The following is an 18,980-nucleotide window of genomic DNA, read 5'->3' as shown; positions in this document are numbered from 1 at the left end:
AAAAAAAAAAAAAAAAATTGACTTCATGTGATACATTTTCAGTTTTTAATCAAACATGTGAACATTTAAATTGTAATCCAAACTTTTAAAAAGTGATACAGATTACAATCATTTTCTCCTAGTTTTTGAATTTAATCTTGGAAAATTTAATTCAAATTTGGTGTGATAGGAAGGACAAAAGCATTTGAAGTCAATGCTTGAACTTGAGCTCAACTCCCAGCTTATGGTAATTAGGTAACTTTGAAAAGTTACCCAAATTCTCTGAGATTCAGTTTTATTACCCACAAAATGAGGACAATATTTGATTTGGGGGGTTGTTGTGCAGATGAAATGCAACAGCTTAAATAAAAGAGCCAAATACAAATCCTGCTTCATAGCAGGCCCTTGGCAAACTTTATTCTTTCTCCTTTAATTTATTACATTATGTAGTTCAGAATATAGACACCCACAGGCAATATTTTTTATACAAACACACACACATACCCCTATTTTATAAAACCACATATTGTAAAGAACTTTGAAAATTAAACCAACTATTTACAATACTGTGGGATTATTGTCATGTTTTTCAGGGGTGCTGGAGCATAGCCAAAGTAATTAAATCTCTAGCAAGTTTAGTAATGAAAAAGGTCCCAGCCATTGGCCATTGTAATTATTCTATTTCTCTTAAGAAAGGAGACAGATTTATTTGTAGTATCTTATGCTTAATCATTAGTATTAAATGAATTAGGACCAGAACTAATCAAAGAAGCAAACAGCTGATTACTGCTGCTTTGTAAAAGAAAGAGGTAGTTGCTGTTCACACAGGTTAAAGCAGCCAAAAAGGCCTCTAAATAAATGGCCAAGCTCTTTTCCTCCTTTTAAACTTGTTTTCAATAGTCTTTAGTCTGTGATTACTTAAATATTCATTTATTTCAGAGGCCTTTTTGTGCAAATCCCAATTTAAAACCCAATCACGTTCTTATTAAATTGGGCTAACAACAACTTTCAGAAGAAGAAACAAACTTCAGTACTCTATCTATAAAATTTGACTTTGTATGACTACATAGTCAGTTAATTCAATTATAAAATTTAGGTATAAAATGATCCAGGTTGAAACCAGGAAAGATCATGAAGCCTCATAGATTTATTCATGATTATTGATTTACAGGGTAAAGAAGGGCTGTGATATGCATTAGAGAACCTGTTATGTTTTATTTATTCAGTAATTCTATCTTATAACTTTCCCCACTCACATTATGCACACGTTTGTTGGTTATTCAATATAACTAAGTGCTTGTACATTTACAAGTGTGTCTGTACTTGGTGACCCAGTTGTGTTTTACAACCTGGCTAGAAATTTCAGTATAATTAGCACATATCTTTCCTTTGGCCTTTCAAAGGGGTATTACCATCACTAAATTTAAATTCCAGTGGTGAACCACAGAGGGTGGAATCCTTCCAACTAATTATAAAATCATCCCCTTTTCACTTATTCTGAGAGTTGACCACAGCATAGGGTTGGTATAGGACCTAAAGGTGAGAGATTATTCATTTGATTCTGACCGCACTTGCACCCACCTCATCCATTGGAGACATTCTTGAATAGTGAGTTTAGTAATATACTTTAAGGGGAAGAACTTTTCAATAAGCTGGAAGATTGGTTTGTTTCCTACAAGGAAAAAGTTACATTTCCATATAAAAAGATAGAAAAGTGTGTGTGCGTGTGTGTGTGTGTGTGAGTGTGTGTGTATTCACAGCTGTGAGGAAACTATATGGGAAAATACTGGAATTTCTCTATTCTCACAGGAAAGCTTTGGTAAATAAAGAAGTCAGAAGATACGAAAAGGTCTTTGCTTTCAGATGTGGACAATATTACAAAAGAGGTAAATTGACAGAGAGGAAGGACTGGTAGAGTGCAGTCTACTGGTTCTGGAAGCCAGGGCATGGCTGAGCTAAGAGTCCCTGGCAGAAGGCCACGACAATGACTTTCTATCAAGAAAATATATTCAAGACATTGAGGGCCCATGAGAACCAGAGCATGTTGTATCAGAACCTACTGGTGATTTCTAATAAATATATGAAGCTTACAGCACTACCAAAAGGGATATTGAAAATGATCTTACTTGAATCAGGAATTTAGGAGCCTACCCTTCCCACTCCATTCGCTAATATAAGAACTAATTGTTTCTTATGAAATTACTTGAATTACTTGAATTCTACTCCTGGATAAGCCATATCTTCAGAAATCATTGAACTGCACATTGTTTTGGCACCTAGTGCACTGTTTTCCAAGTAACTGTTCATGGATAATATCCAAAGAGATGTTAGCATGGTCGAAGTATTAATAATTATGAAACACACTAGACACTGAGTTCCTCACTTGCGGATTGCCAGAGTAAAGCCTCCAAAGAATCCAGCAGTAGAAATGCATGTTTAACACTGTTGAATACAGTGTTCCCAGAACATAATTGGGCCCGGGGTGCTTTCTTTCTTTGCCACATACCTTTGCCACATCATGAGGAATGTGAGTTTGGGAAACCTGAAAGATTATATCAATTAAGAAGCTTTTAGCTGCTAATAACAGAAAACACAAAAGAAAATGGCTTAATCAAATAGATCTTTATTTTTATCACATACCGAAAAGTCAAGAAGATAACTGTTCCCACTGCTTCAGTGACTTCAGTGGGTCAATAATGTCAAGGCCAGCATCTCCAAGATTCCCTTCCTTCATAGTTACAAGATGGTGGAAACAGTTCCCATTCAAGGTGATGGGGAGGTGTGGGGTTTTCAGCAGCATTTCTGGTTTCCATAATGAAATCTAAGAAGCCACCCAGAAGACTTCCAGTTCATCCTTAACTCCAAGTGAACTGGAATAGCCTCTGTAGTGGAGGCAGTCAAGGGAGAAGGAGCTTGGCTATGGCTGGAGAGTTGGCCAACCTACATCGTCCTCAACAATGGTAGAATTACCATTAGGGACTTGCATTGTGGTTTTATACATTAGGCTTCCACCAAGAGACACTGTTAGAATCAGTTATATGAAATCTACTGTTGTCTTTACGGTAACAGCATTCTGTTCATGAGGTTGTGGTCCAAAGTAAAAGAATAGTTATAATAAGACCCATGTGAGAAACTCTTCTCAGGCTCAATGCTATCTTCCCTCTCCCTACCATGCTCATTCCAGAAACAATATTTACCCTCACATAACCCTTTTCATTCTACCTTAGCCCTAGAAGCCACATTCCTGGTGTTGGACCATTCTCTACAGGTGCTGCAATATTTTTAACATGCAGTGGGGAACTGGGCAAGGTTCTCGCTGCTCTAAGATCCAGAGATTAATCTCTTCTTGTTTCCCTCTGAGCCTTTTCCACTCTTTTCAAACTCTTATTTTTCCCAATAGATTTAAGTATTTGCAAATAAAAGTCCCAAAAGAAGTTTTGGGCTTTTTTTTTTACCCCATTTGGAGTGATACCATATACCTCCCCTGATGCAAAAAAGTACAATCTTCTGATATAAGAGGGAAAAATACAGGCAGAAATTATAAACTAGTATTACCAAGATTACTTGGCCCCACACTTTACACAAATTATTTAATCACAAATTAAGAAGTTTGGTATTTAATGTCTGTCTCTCCTGATTGTGTGTAAGTTCTACCCATTTGACACTGTTCAAGGACTCTTCTGTTCCTTACCTCTTGCCAAATTTTCACAGTTCAAGCCACACTCTCCTCCTCCCCCATCACTCTCAGAAGACAGACCAGCTGCAATCTTCCTGAAGGAGAAACTGATCAGCCCCTTACTTCTCATCTCAGTCATTTCCCTTCTTTTTCTTCACCTTTGTCTGTGAAAAAATGTTTTTTTCTTTTTCTAGCTGAGGCTAACCTATCTGTGCTTGTGATCTCACTTTCTCTGGCATTTTCTATCATCAATCATCTTGCACTGTCATGTACTTCAATTGTGGCTTCCATGTGGACTCCTTCTTCCACTTTGCCTACAAACATTTTCAAATTCTCCTCGTTTTCAAACATTTTTTAAACACTCTTCAAACTATGGTTCTCCTCCCTCTTCCCCCAGATTTCTTGGAAGAATGATTCAAATCTTTGGCTTCTACTTCCTATTTTCTTAAGCACTTGCAAACTTGCCATTCTAGTGAAATTGTTATATCCAATGACCATTTCTTAGTCCTCTTCCTCTTGGAAATCAGCTTGTTAGATGGTTGATGGATTGATTGATTGATTGAAACAGGGTCTCGCTCTATTGCTGGGTCTTGAGTCCATTGGCATCATCATAGCTCACTGCAACCTCAAGCTCCTGGGCTGAAGGGATCCTTCTGCCTCATCCTCCCAAGTAGCTGGGACTATAGGTGTGTGCCACCAAGCCTGCTACGTTTTTTTTAAATTTTTTGTGGGGTCTTGCTATTGCCCAGGCTGGTCTCAAACTTCTGGGCTCAAGTGATCCTCCCACCTCAGCCTCCCAAAGTGCTAGGATTACAGGCATGAGCCTCCACACCCAGCCTAGACAGTCAATTTAGATGAGACTCATTTCTCCCTTAGCTTATGACACACACTGCCCTGTCTGCTTCTGGCCTCTCCTCCCATCTTAATTACGCTAGAGCTAGGAGAACCAGTTAAAATATCATTGCAATAATCTAGATTGGGGTTAACAAACTAAATGCCCCATTGTCTGTTTTTGAAAATTTTTATTGGAATGCTCATTTGTTTCATGCTCCATCAGTAGAGCTGAGTAGCTGTGACAAGAAACTCAATGTCAGAAATTGTCTAGCTTGCAAAGCCTGAAATATGTAACTGGCCCTTTCAACAAAAAGTTTGCTGAACTTTTTCTAGATGATATGGACAATCTAGATCTAGAAGAAAGATGGTGTACTAGTAGGAATCAAGAGATGACTAAAAGATCCATTAAGATATAAGACAGAACTTAGCAACTAATTGGAAGGGGTGCAGTAAGGAAACAAAATTTTCAAAATGACACCTAGAAATTTCCAGTTCTGATGTGTGGGTGAATAGTGCTGTTAACTAAGGGAGGTAACAGGAAGCCAGGAAGTTTGCTTGAGGAGGTAATACTGAAAGGGAGACTATGATCATGATTTGACTTACAGGTATTTTACATTTGAAGGTACTTATCAATATATTATATATCAATATAATTATCAATATATTTTACATTTGAAGGTACTTATCAATATATCCAAATAAAGATAATAACTACAACCTCAGTGCCCAGGAGTAAAATCTAAGCTAAAGAGAAAAATTTGGGAATGCCTATGTGTCAGAGTAAGAAAACAAAATATAAAACCAGAAAGGGAAGTGCTTATAATTTAAAAGTTCCAACACATACCAATTTCTCCTTCCTACAGATTTAGTTAATTGTCAAGTTCTCCACATCATTTCCCTCATCACACTTCATATCCCTTACATGGGGATTTCAGCATACACAGTTGACTTTCATTATTCACAGACTATTTGTGAATTCACCTACTTGTCGAAATTTATTTGTACTCCAAAATCAACACTCATGGTGCTTTTATGGTTCTTTGCAGACAATATTCACTGTGGTAAAAAATTGAGTCACCTGACAACTTACTCACAGCTGAGGTTGAGTAAGGGGATGCTCTGCCTTCTTGTTTCAGTTCTTTCATTGTAAAACAAATCTCCTTTTGTGGGCTACTACTTAGTGTTATTATTATTATTTTTATACTTTTTGTTGGTGATTTCATAGTTTAACACATTGACCTGCCACACTAGAAAAAAAAATTTTTTCCTTGGGGCCATGGTGTTTTATTATGAAAATAGAGTAAAAACTTCAAAAACAATCCTTTCTAATTTAATGAAAATTTTATTTTTTATTGTTTTCTGTGCGTGAGTTATATGCAACTTGAAAAATAGTTCTCCCAGCTCCCAAGGTGAAGAGACATGAGTTACATGTGCTTCACGAGGCCCCAGGCTCAAAACTAGCATGAGTTAAATATTAATACAACTCATATGGCAGTTAATGTGTTAAAATGGTCCTAAAACATAGTACTGAAGTTCTGTGTAGTGTTCCTACGCACTGTTAAGGCTGAGTGCCTTACAGAGAAAACATGTGTGGTAAGCTTCATTCAGGCATAAGTTTTAGTGCTATTGGCCATGAGCTCAATGTTAATGAATCAACAATATATACTGAAGTGTCATTAAACAGAAATGCATATAAAACAAAGTTATGTATTTAATATTACCCATTGACAAAAATGTTATGAACTGAGTGTTGCAGGAAATAACCCGGTATTTCCCCTAGGTCCTAGGAGTGATGCTTCAGTAGTCACTAATGGAGTGTGGGAACTTTATAGAACATAACTACCATGAATTATGGGAATAGGCTGAACCTTAGTTCACAACCAGATTATATACTTCTTGAAAAATCCCTTATTCATCTAACACGTAGTGCACTGCCATTCATTGACATTTTCTAAATCTATCTCTTATTACCAGAGAATAGACCTATTTGTTTTCAAATTTATGTGGCCTTTCCTACAGACAGGATCTAATAAACATACCTGGATTGGAAAGGGAGTTCAAAGGTGAGCTGGTCAAGGGCTAGAACATCCAGGAAAGCTTTTAAGAACAAATGACAACTACAAATGTAAAAAAAGTGCTTTTTAATTTTTAGCCAGAAGGATCAAGTTGACACAATAAAGTTTTTTTTACTGGAATATTAATCATAATGTCTGTCCACATGCCTTAAGCAACGTGACTATTTAATGAAAGTTAAGATGGCAGGGCAATTTTAATTTATGCAAAATTTACAATTATTATTCTTTAAAATACTTCCATAAAATTATAAATTGATAATAATCCCCCAAATTGGAAGTCAGATAATTTTAATACAATTTGAAATTAAAGTACAGTTGTTTATACAACAATGAATAAGTTTCCAAGTCAGATATCAAACTTAAAATTCAAAAATAAACAGAAGAAATGTAAACAGTTATATCAACATTTATAAATGTTGCCTAGAGCAAGGCTACTTAAAATATGGCCCATGAACTGTTTGTGATTTGTCTAAAATGAAGGAAAGAGCTTGTGCCAGAATGAAAATCAATTATGTCACTAATCACACTGGTTCAGCTGATGTTTTTTCGTAACAAGACTTCCTTGATAAAGGAAGCAGTATGTTGATTTATAATCTGGAACAAGCACCTTATCTCATTATAGACTGGAGAACAGTTACTGCTTACTTCTTTTATAGTGCCATTATAATTTCACTGCTCAGAGCTAGGTTAACTTTACTGTAGGGAAAATTATTAAAATGACAATTGTTATCTATACATATTTTAAAATCCCATCTATCCAGGGATCCTACCCAAAAAGCAAATTAAATTTTATAAAATCATCACAATTTAATATTTACCTTTACATGTTTAAGTGTTACTGACATCCATCCACTCAGAGGGGCTCTTTAGATTCCTACTTCAGTGAAATATCTCAGCTGCTTTTGATGGAGATTTTTTTTTTTTAATCTTGGGAGAAAAAGAGTAAGAATTGAGTCATTTGCTAATAAATTCTCTTGAAAGATTGGTTTATTTCCACATTTTGGTCAGTAAAAATACTTAAATTCAATTTTGTGAAAAAAAGTGGATTTTTATATTCTTTGTGCAAACACTAGTTGCTTTTTTATAACAAAACTTAATGGTAGGAAAAGAGCATGGAAATTTACAACTCCATGTATTCTAAACTAAGGGGAAACAAGTAAAATATTTTAAAATTTCTCAGAGAAAGAGAAAGTTGGTATAAAATGTATTTTTAAGACCTAGCTTATAATTCAAAGTTCAGACAAGTCTTGATTTTTATTTTTTGGTATGCCATGATTCCTTTACAAATTAAAAAAATATAATATGGTATTTTAGAAAAGTAATCATTTCCTTATTATCCAATGACTAAGCTTTACCTGCATTATCTTAACACTGAAGGTAAGTAAATTGACAATCAACAATTTAGAAATAACTCATCAGTTTTAGATACACAAGAGCTCAATTCAGTTTCCACAATATCTGGTTTATTCGACCAACAAACTACTTCTTAAAGAATTTAAATGTATATTTATATGTCATAAAAAGAGAGTTCCTTTGGCACCTGAGTTGAGCACAATATACTACAGCCAAGAATCTCTAAGAGAAAGTTGTCTAAAGACTATATTTTATCTGTCTATACATATATACATACACCTATACATATACACATGTACATACACATACACACATAGAAATAAATTTTGCTTAAAAAATGCTGAAGATGTTAAAGGAATTTCCTAGTCAAATAAAGTGACCTGATAATCATTAAAAACAATTTTAAGTTATTATTAAAGAATTTGGAGTCATGAAAATTTTGAGAAGTTAAAGGTTTCAAAGCACTATACAATTCAAAGGGGAAATACCAGGTTGTTGTTGTTTTTTGTCAAAATATAGTTTCTTTTGATGCTGTAACATGGTCATAAGATTACAGTTATCTTAACATGATAATATAACAGACTTTTTAATGGTTACCAGGTGAAAACTCATCAAAGATTACCCCAAAAAGAGTAAACCTTCCCACCCCCATTAGGAGTAAACATAGTCACTGGCCACTGATCAAACATTCTGTTCTCTGTAGACTCTTACTTGCATTCATCCCAGCAAAGGGCCACACTGAGAGGCCATTCTGCAGATGGCCTTATGCTGAGCCCCCTCACTCACTAGGAATTTTACCGAAGAACTTTAGAAGGACTTGATGTCATCATGTTTTATGATCACATCAACCTTGCTACTGCTAATTCTGGCATTGTGTTAATAGTCCTACTGGGGCTGGAATTTTTTAATGCATACTTTCAGAACTCTGCAAGACTGGCTTGTATTCTAAGATGTAAAAGACATCTAAAATTTAGTAAGCTGCCTGAGTCTGTCAACATTTTCTTCTATATTCAATTAACAAATATGTTTGACTAACTAAAACCAGAACACATTTAATTTTACCTAAGTACCTTCTATTCTAGAAATTCTGGAGGATGAAAAATCTCTATACTTGTATAGCATCTATTCTCCATTTCTTTCAGATCTTGCTAGAGCTGATGTATGTTGAGAGTGGGAAAAGGCATTTAAGTTAAAAAATGAAACCATGCTACTCTTTTCTCTGCTCCAAATTGTAGAGAATATCCCTGATCAGGTTTCTAACTCCCTCTTTGCTCTGGTTAAAGGGCCTCTCTCATATGACAGATCATATATAATGGAAATCTTAGGCTGTTTTGAAATATCTGTAACTGAAAAACATTTTCAGTTATAAAATGTCTCTTGAGCATCTATAAAGTAGTATATATTTTGGCTTAAACTAGATACTGTTTTACTAAATATAATAAATTACATCAACAGAGGTATGATATAGGACTCATCTTAGAGAACCTATTAAATTCCTATGTCTTCATTTTGTTCAGTTTATATCAACAATACTATAACCCAAACCACTTTTTTTCCTGATATGTGAAACATTTTGGTAAATTAACTTGAACTTGAATTCTTTCATTAATATGTGAAATTTCATGTAGAATTTTATGTTTTGTCATATATTTAAATATTTTCTTCTCTGCAGAGCTTTCTCAGGATAGGAAATTATATTATACTAGTTACTAAGTAATTTGGCATTAAAACACTTCCCTAAATTCTTCTATGCAAAAGTGCATTTACAATATAAACATGTCATATATGAAGCCTCAAACTCCAATCTCACACTGAAGTGGATACAAAATTTCAAATTCAGTCCAAATGAGTCAAAGAAAAAAGTGCTAACAGAGCAAATCTGAAACAAGTTCATGGGGATTGGGCAATGAGTCGTCGAAGCGAAATCTTTTAGAAACCACGCTGCTATCCTCTGGGATATTCTCTTTGTCTTCTCGATCACCACAGGTTCCATTACAAGAGGATTTGGAAGCCTTGTCTTCAGGAGACCTTACTGTATGATCATGAATTTGAGAGGAACTGGAAGTTTCTTCGGGGTGAAACAAGTTTCCAAAGTCCCATTGTTGTAGCCAAGAATGAGAAAGGCAGATCTCTGCTGTTGGTCTTTTCCTTTGAAAGAAAGCACCAAAGGAAAATTGAGAACTAAAAATCAAGTTGAAAATGTCTTCAGTTTTATAGATTACAGACATATTTTTTAATTTTTATGAAAATAACATATACTCATTTATAATTCAAACAGAAGAGAATAATATTAATAGCAGCTAACATTTTTTAATGGAATGCTTAGTTATACACCAGGGACTCTTCTGTATGCTTCAAATATATTATCTAGTAATCACAAGAAACCTAGGAAATGGGTATTATTATTCTCTTCATTTAGAAGATATAGGAAAAATAGGATACCAAGAGGCTTGAATTTTGTCCAAAATCTCCTAACTTGTAAATGGTACAGTCAAGTGGGACCTTGACTCTACAGTCTTTTAAACATTACACCATGTTATCTCCCATGAAGGTAAAAAGTAAAATTATTTTCTCTGTTTTCTCATTCCCCAGTCCCGCCTCCCTCCATATATTTTTCTCTACATATGTGTGCATATGTGTACACACACACACACACACACACACACACACAGAGCTTCACATACTCCATATATTTCTGCAATTTGCTTTCTCCACCCACTCAACAATGCATTTCAAGCATCTTTCTTCATCAGTACAGAGTTAACATTTTAACAGCTGTATTATTGGGTACTCTTCCATATGGATATACCATATTTATTTAACTAGATCCCCAGTGATGTTTCTAGCATTTCGGTATTATAAATAATGTAGCAATGAACATTGAGAAAATGTTTGTTTTTTTTTTTTTGAACTTCTCTGATTATTTCCACAGGATAAATTACTAGCAATGTTACTGAGTCTTTATATTTTGAAAGACTGTACTTAGCTGCCTTCCGAATGACTTCTAATACTCAACCCTACCAATATCTTAATCAAGATTATTAAAAAATAATACAAGTTTTCTTATAGCACTTTAATGGGGTTTTTTTTTTAGCTTAAATCTTTATTCCATCATAAATTTATATTTGTATGAGAGGCAGGATAAAAATAGCTTTATTTTTTCCAACAAACCTTTTCTAGGAAACATAACTTACATGGAAAGAATTTTAGTGGACATAACACTAGTTTCTCTAGTTAGAAGTCTTGATTCTAGTCTGTCCCTGACTAGAAGACAATGGAAACTGCACTTAATTTTGAGATTTCCTTCACTGCAGAAAGAAATATTTGCCTTTTTTTCTAGGTAAATAATATATTTTTTTCTTAAGAAACAAAACTGATGGACACACTTATAACCATGATTCAAGCAAAACAAAAGTGATCCATGTAACAAAAACATTTGGATCCCTTTAATATTTTGAAATAAAAAAATTAAAAAAAATAAAAACAAAACTGACCAGTTCAAGAGAAAAATATGCTATAAATACAGCTAGTAAGCAAATATGTTATAATATTGCTTGCTTCAACTATACCTGAAGACACAGAATAAGAAATGAAACAAATCAAGGAAAGTTTAGACTTTGCATTCCCTCATCACCTCCATGTCTGCTGCCTGCTCACATGTGAATTCATTTTGTATATAAAAGTATTTCTTACTCATGATTGCCTAAAGATACAAAAGCAAACTACCTAGAATATCTTTAATTCTGACATGTGCTGAAAATTCAATTTATCATTGACCTTATAGATGAGAATCTAGTCAAAAAACTTGAGAACGTATGTTAACCTAACAGATACAAATAAGTAAAATTATAAAATCTTTTAGATTTATAAACCCCTTGGAGAAAAATATATCTAATTTATATTCTCTATTATTCTTTTGTATGCTTAGCAATAACTGCTAAATCTTGAAAACAAAGGCTAGTTGTCAATGTTTACCCAATACTTTGAGTTTTTAAATTTTATTTTCTATTATGACAGTTATATGGTCAAATAGCACAATTTGGCTGGGTGCAGTGGCTCACATCTGTAATCCTAGCACTCTGGGAGGCTGAGGTGGGAGGATCACATGAGCTCAGGAGTTCAAGACCAGCCTGAGCAAGAGCGAGACCCTGTCTCTATAAAAAATAGAAAAATTAGCTGGGTGCATCCCTGTAGTCCCAGCTACTCAGGAGGATGGGGTAGGAGGATGGCTTGAGCCCAAGAGTTTGAGCTTGCAGTGAGCTAGGATGATGCCACTGCTCTCCAGCCAGGACAACAGAGTGAGATTCTGTATCAAAAAAAAAAAAAAAAAAAAAATCACAATTTTTCAAAAGGAGGGGAAACACCTACCTATATTCGTAACTCCAAATTTAACCAATCACCATTATCATTTGGATATGTTTCCATAGTCTTTTGTTTTTATGTTTAGTTTTTTTCTGATTAAAAAAAATTAATGTGCTCATTATAGAAATTTTACAATCTAGGTCAAAAAAAATGTAAGAGAATAAAAATTGCTTATAAACAAAAACTACAGAATTATTACTATTTCTACTAAATAACCATTCATGTCCAAAATACAGCCAGTGAGAGTTTGTTTGGACTTGTAGAAGCCAATAAAATAGTTAAGAAACCTATGAGTTTTTTTTTTTTAAAACAGATAAGAAAACTGAGTCCTGCAGGAGATAAAGTAAGAGATGAAAGACAGAAAAAGTAAGAAAATCAGGATTGCAGCCCAAGGGACTATATTATAGCTTCTACATTATGGGTAGTAAGGCCACTTTAAAGTAAATTGGGCTGGTCTTTGGTAAAGAAAATTTCCTGTTGTATATTTTATATTTGAAGTTATATATTTGTTAATGATCTTTCATACCATCTTTCTCCCCATTTTACCTGACAGGAGCATACTTCTAATAATTTTATACTATATTAGAACACAGCTTTCTTGTTTTTTTTTTTTTTTTTTTGAGACAGAGTTTCGCTCTGTTGCCCTGGCTAGAGTGAGTGCTGTGGCGTTAGCCTAGCTCATAGCAACCTCAAACTCCTGGGCTCAAGCGATCCTCCTGCCTCAGCCTCCCGAGTAGCTGGGACTACAGGCATGTGCCACCATGCCCGGCTAATTTTTTCTGCCTATATTTTTAGTTGTCCGATTAATTTCTTTCTATTTTTAGTAGAGACGGGGTCTCGCTCTTGCTCAGGCTGGTCTCGAACTCCTGAGCTCAAACAATCCGCCCGCCTCGGCCTCCCAGAGTGCTAGGATCACAGGCGTGAGCCACCGCACCCGGCCACAGCTTTCTTAATAGACAAATATTATTTACTTTGTTAATAGTATTTAAACAAACCAAAGTTATTACTTACTCTGGATTTTTTACTAAAAGACTCTGGATAAATTCTGTGGCCAGTTGTGAAACTGAGGAAAAAGTTTCTTCTGAATAGTCTACATTAACTTGAGAAATATTGAGGTATGTTTCTTGATTATCTTCTCCCACAAATGGTGATGTGTGAGTTAACAACATATATGCTATTATACCAATATTCCTGAAAAACAAATAAGAAAGAAGAGGGGAATTTAAAATGTGTGTTAATTTTAAAACATTTATATAAAATATAAAATGTTGACTCTATATATTCCTGTCCTCAAAACTGGTACAGTTAAACTACAGACTTAAACTGCTTTTCAAAGTTCCTATAATGTTATTAAAACTAAAATAATTGTGTTATCTCAAAGTTTGTCTCACAGAAAGCGAATATAAGGGAATGCATGGATGCATTATGTAACATTAAAATAATGTATTAAATTTGTATCATTATATGTGTAGTCTCCCCTTCACACAGACAACTTTTATTGAGTATACAAAGCTGCTGCAGCATTTCCTAAATAGTGTTCAATGACATAGTAATGATCTGTGAGGGGTTCTGTGAAAATAGAGGTTGCTAGTTTGGCAAAGCACAAAGCTGGGCAAGCAAATTTTTTCACTGCAAAACTTTTTAAATCTGTAAATATGTTAATGACAAGTTTGGTGCCCAAAAGCCAGAAAAAGACAACATGGTACATGTTTTGCAAACTCACTTTGCCATAGGATCTTTTTTCCTGGGCAAACCATAAGCAGTTCCACAGAACACAGAGAATAAGCCTAAACTCTTCCACTCAGCCCATGCAGTCAGTTCCCTCTGTGGTCCCAACTGAAGCTCCAGTATCCGTTCTGGTTCTACTGCCTATCATATTCTCTCTGTGCTAGCCACAAAACTCACAATTCCCTAGAGATGTAATCTCATAAAACTAAACTCTTGGGTGGATTTGACCTCATTTTTTCGCTTAGTTCTTCTACACCTAGATCAGATGTCTCCCATTGTGAGGTGGAACCTGGCAATGCACTATCTGCTGCTTCTTCCATGCTTATTAAGCATTTCGCCTTTATTACAGAATATGTGTCACTGTACTGCAATTATTATGGTCTTTTACTCAACTGCGTTTTCATCACAGAAAGAGATATTCATATTTATTTCTGTACCTTTGGCTCAGAACCTAAGTGTTACTTAAAAAGAATGCACAGGTAAGTATTTTCCTGTAGCATAATAATGATATTCAAAATCTTTTGAATAAAAACTTATTATTTACACTTGGAATCAAAGAACTCCAGAATATATATTACCCAACTTTCGATAAAGGCATTTAGGTAACTAACAAAATCTTACCACATATCTGTTGCTGTGGTAATGGGATCATAGTTCAGGATTTCTGGAGCTGAAGGAGAAAATAAAATTCAAATTCAATACTGACAAATTTCAAAACATGAAAATTACTTTATATTAAATTACAACTGGATATAATTTTGGAAAGCCTAATGATATAAGATCAACAGAAACTTAGCATAGTATTAATTATCCTGTGATTGGACACTTAAACATCGCTAACATTGAGCAAATTATATGATCAGATGGCTCAAAAACACAGATAATATTCTCGGAGTAACTGGCAGCTATGTAGTTTTTTAAAACCCAACTCGTTAAGATTAATCTCAGAAAAAAATTTTCTGAAGAAGTAAAATGTCTTAGAAGCTAGAATTTTTAAAAATTTTAGTTTAAATTACTAATTTTGTTAAAAATTAATTTGCATTATTTTATTAGACTGATTTTTCTTTGGGGTAAATAGGATCATGTGCACTTACAATGAAATTATGAACAAATTATGATTATTGGAAGTGCTAGATTTTTAAGTAGATTAAATATTCCTCTTAAACTATCAAAAAGCTAATTTCCTAAGTAATTAATTTCCTGCTATCTCTTCACTTGTCAAAAAAAAGGTACAAAATAATTCTCTGTACTTTCTAAACATTACCATATCAAATTAGTATGGATATTATTAGATTTATGATTGAAAAATAGCATTCTTGTTTCACAATATGGCTTCATAATTTCTCCAAAGAAAAATTGCTTCTCAAAGCCTAACATTTTTGTTAAATAAAGGCTTTGAGTCATATATGTTGTCAGCTTCCATTAACCACCTACAACCTTTTCACATACTTCTCTGAGCTGCATTATCAACAATTACATCCATTTATTCTAGGCTACTATAGCCTTTGTTAGCATTTAAAAGTTAGTAATTTGCTTTGATTTTCATTACTGGGAACAACAGCTGCCTAGCTGAGTAGCACCTGTTCTGTTTAGCTATATCTTTCCAATGCCCTCATGGGGATATCAGTATGAGCAGCAACAAAAAAAAAGGTAAAAAGAATATTACTGTAAATTAAAATACTTTATATCCTGCTTCGCACAACTTAAAAACCTTTCATATGCATGATCTGATTCGTTGATTTTGTATAATATGCCTAGATTACCTAATCATAGGCTGTTTCGGGGACGCTTCTTCGAAACCCTCCCTTCACAACCCTATGCAAAACCTCATATTTTAATCAGCAGCAACAAACAAAAAGGAGTTGTCCTGCTAACAATTCCTTCAGAACTGAAGAAACTGCATCGTAAACAGCTACAGAGTTGGGGCCAGAGAGAAGTAGAAATGAGATCTATCCAACAGCCAGGCTTCAAGGGCAATCACGTGCCACTTGATTCTCTCAGTTTTTCTCTTTTTCCATTTTTCGCCTGTTCTCTAACTTCCCTCTTACTCATTTCTTTTTTCCTTATCTACGAAGCCTTTACACACAAATATTAAACTTCTGCACTTACACATTCAATGTCCTGTGAATTGTTGTAAATGTTTCAATACTGTTACATTCACTATAGTTCACTTAAATGTGTCATAACCAAGTTTCAGTGCATTAAAATACCTGAACTAATTTAATCCTGGAATTACATGCTCTAAGATATATAGCTTTATAGAGGTATCATTTACTTAATAAATTTCAAAATGGTATAGAAAATACAAGGAAATTCTTACCTAAGTATTCTGGTGTTCCCATGATTTCCCGAAGTTCACATGCATTCCCTACTTTTCGAGACATTCCAAAATCTACAATTTTTACGTCCCCAAGAGGGCATATGCTGCTCAATAATATATTCTGTGGCTAAATAAAGCACAACAAAAAAGCAATAAGTAATACACAAATAAAAGAACATTAGTCTCAGAATGGAGGAAAATTAAGTGGAATTTATTGCTTAGCTATTATACATTTCATTGAGTCATTCATCAAACATCTACTGATTTACTATTTACGAGGAGCTATCATTCAGTGATGCATAAAGCCAAAAACACACTCAAAAAGGGGTCTAGGTTTGGAGAAAAAAGAAGTCAGATAGATAGATAGATAGATTATGAGATACAGTTTACTCAATAATAAAGACAAGACTACCTAATTCTACCCATAAGAAATTCAGAAGGCTTTTCAGCAGAGATGATGCCTTAGCTGAGTCTTAAAGGATAAGCAGGAGTATGCTGGTTAGAAAGGTACGCTGAAAAATAGCACAAAAGAAGGCATGAAGGAATGAACATGCATACATTTCCAGAAACAGAAAATGGTTCAGTACAGTGTGATGGTTCTGAGTGTGACTGTCCCCAGGTTTTAGTTTAGTAAGATGCATGGTACACCTCATCGACTGTCTCCTAGAACCATGTGACTACGTTTTACTATTGCAGGCCTAAGGCCTATTACAAAGTTCTGTGCTGCTGTCATAACCCATACACCTGAAGTCTGTACAAAGAATCATAATAGTCTCTTCTTTATGTTTGTTTATTTTTTGAGACAGAGTCTTGCTCTGTTGCCCCGCCTAGGGTACAGTGGCATGTCATCAGAGCTCCCTGCAACCTCAAACTCCTGGGCTTAAGCAATCCTCCCGCCTCAGCCTCCCGAGCAGCTGACACTACGGACATGTGCCACTAGGCCTGGCTAATTTTTTCTATTATAAAGAAATAGAAAATAGAGCGGGATCTTGCTCTTGCTCAGGCTGGTCTCGAATTCCTGAGCTCAGGTATTTCTCCTGCCTCAGCCTCCCAGAGTGCTAGGATTACAGGTGTGAGTCACCACACCTGGCCCATAATAGTCTCTTTACTTTGGGAAAATCTTATGCTTGTTTATTATTAAAGCACAGAGACCATTATAGAAGAAAAGGTAAGAGAAAAAAAGCCAAGTTTATATACCATCCTGATTTCAATTGCCATGTGATGCTATGTAACACATTTGGCTTGTCTTTAGCAGGAAAAAGACCCAAGAGGAAGCTGGCGGGAGCATGATTTTCTTGCATTTACTCTGTTGCTTCTTTTCCCAGATCTTGTCAGTAGGGGAGATGGTAGAAATGTTAGATGGTAAATACTGCTCCCCATAGCAGGCCCAATACAGAAGTACAGATTTTTTTTTTTTCTTTTGTAAAAGGGGTAAGAGGATTTGGAAATTATTAATAGGAGAGAGGCCTGGACTATAGGTAGAGATTTTGGAATTATTATGATGATGTAAGTGGTAGTGGAAGCCAAAGGATCATGCAGGGAGACTGCATAGAAAGAGAAGAGTCCATTGTTTAAAAAATAAGAGACAGATTGATTTAAATTTTATGGTCCTTTGGGTGACTGTGAAGGAAGGATAAGGAGAAACGACGATAATAAGAGAGGCTGAGATTTCAGGAATTGGGTAGGGAGCCTGAACGATCTGGAAGGAGCCAAAAGACTGAAAGCTTCAAGACAAAGATGAATGAGGATAATGGGAGCAAAGGAATGAGGATTAGTGTGAGCTGATCTTCAGTAACGGAGATTATAACTGAGTATTTCAGAGGTAGACAGCTTTATAAAATAAGAAGGTCCAGAATGTGGCTGTAAGAGTGGGATGGAGTAGAATGATTATAGAGTTAGAACATATGGAATGATGAATTTTAAAAGCCCAGCAATTAATTTGAGCTGTTCATACATGTAGTCTTCTCCCATCTGCCAACACAAAATTAAGGCCATGTAGCACATAGGTAAGCAAAAGTATACCCAGCGCAGTCTAAACGACCATGATCTGTTGTTTCTCGTCAACGCCAGTTGCAGTTGTGCATTCCAAGAGCAGAGAAAGAACACAGATGTTATGTCAATTTAAATCACATGGTACGTTACCTTTAAATCAAGGTGGACAATGTTATTCTGATGTAGATAATAAACTCCTTCAAGTATTTGTTTAATAAGTCTGATAACATCGTTTTCAGAAACCATTTCAGCCAACTCAGGTAAACACAGGTTGAAAATTTCTCCACCTGCAGCACTAAAATAAAATTCGAAGAATAGAAGCTTGAAAAAAATCATTCATCTAAAAATAAAAACTTTTAAATACTGGATAGCTGTTAAGTAAAAGACACATAGCATCTACACATGCACACACACAGAGGTGTACACATACATACACACTTAAAGACACGGCACGGAGGGAGGAGTATTTAAAGAAGAAAATAAATGATAAGAATATTTCAAATTCTGGATACTAATACTTGCACATTTAATAAATAAAATTGAATTGCTTCATGATTCAATAATGTAGGCTACCCTAACTCTGCAATAAAAATAACAAAAATCATGGCTAACACTTGGAGATCTGCTCTGCTCTATACCTATATATATATATATGTATATA

At 34.8% G+C, this 18,980-nt stretch overlaps 1 protein-coding gene across 1 annotated transcript in view; it reads right to left on the bottom strand.

The window, feature by feature from the left end:
• Nucleotides 1-9,474: 9,474 nt before the first annotated feature.
• STK17B (serine/threonine kinase 17b) overlaps nt 9,475-18,980 on the bottom strand; it is a 32,715-nt gene continuing 23,209 nt past the window's right edge. The window contains exons 4-8 of the mRNA XM_012641643.1: nt 18,470-18,614; nt 16,328-16,454; nt 14,629-14,677; nt 13,291-13,470; nt 9,475-10,065 (exon numbers count right to left, since the gene is read on the bottom strand). Of these exons, the coding sequence (XP_012497097.1) occupies nt 9,783-10,065; nt 13,291-13,470; nt 14,629-14,677; nt 16,328-16,454; nt 18,470-18,614 (784 nt within the window). The 3' untranslated portion in view covers nt 9,475-9,782. The remainder of the gene's footprint in view (nt 10,066-13,290; nt 13,471-14,628; nt 14,678-16,327; nt 16,455-18,469; nt 18,615-18,980) is intronic.

Source organism: Propithecus coquereli, unplaced genomic scaffold (assembly GCF_000956105.1).
Source record: "Propithecus coquereli isolate 6110/MARCELLA unplaced genomic scaffold, Pcoq_1.0 Scaffold167, whole genome shotgun sequence".
NCBI classification, from domain to species: domain Eukaryota; kingdom Metazoa; phylum Chordata; class Mammalia; order Primates; family Indriidae; genus Propithecus; species Propithecus coquereli.
This window is presented reverse-complemented; position numbering and strand designations above follow the sequence as displayed.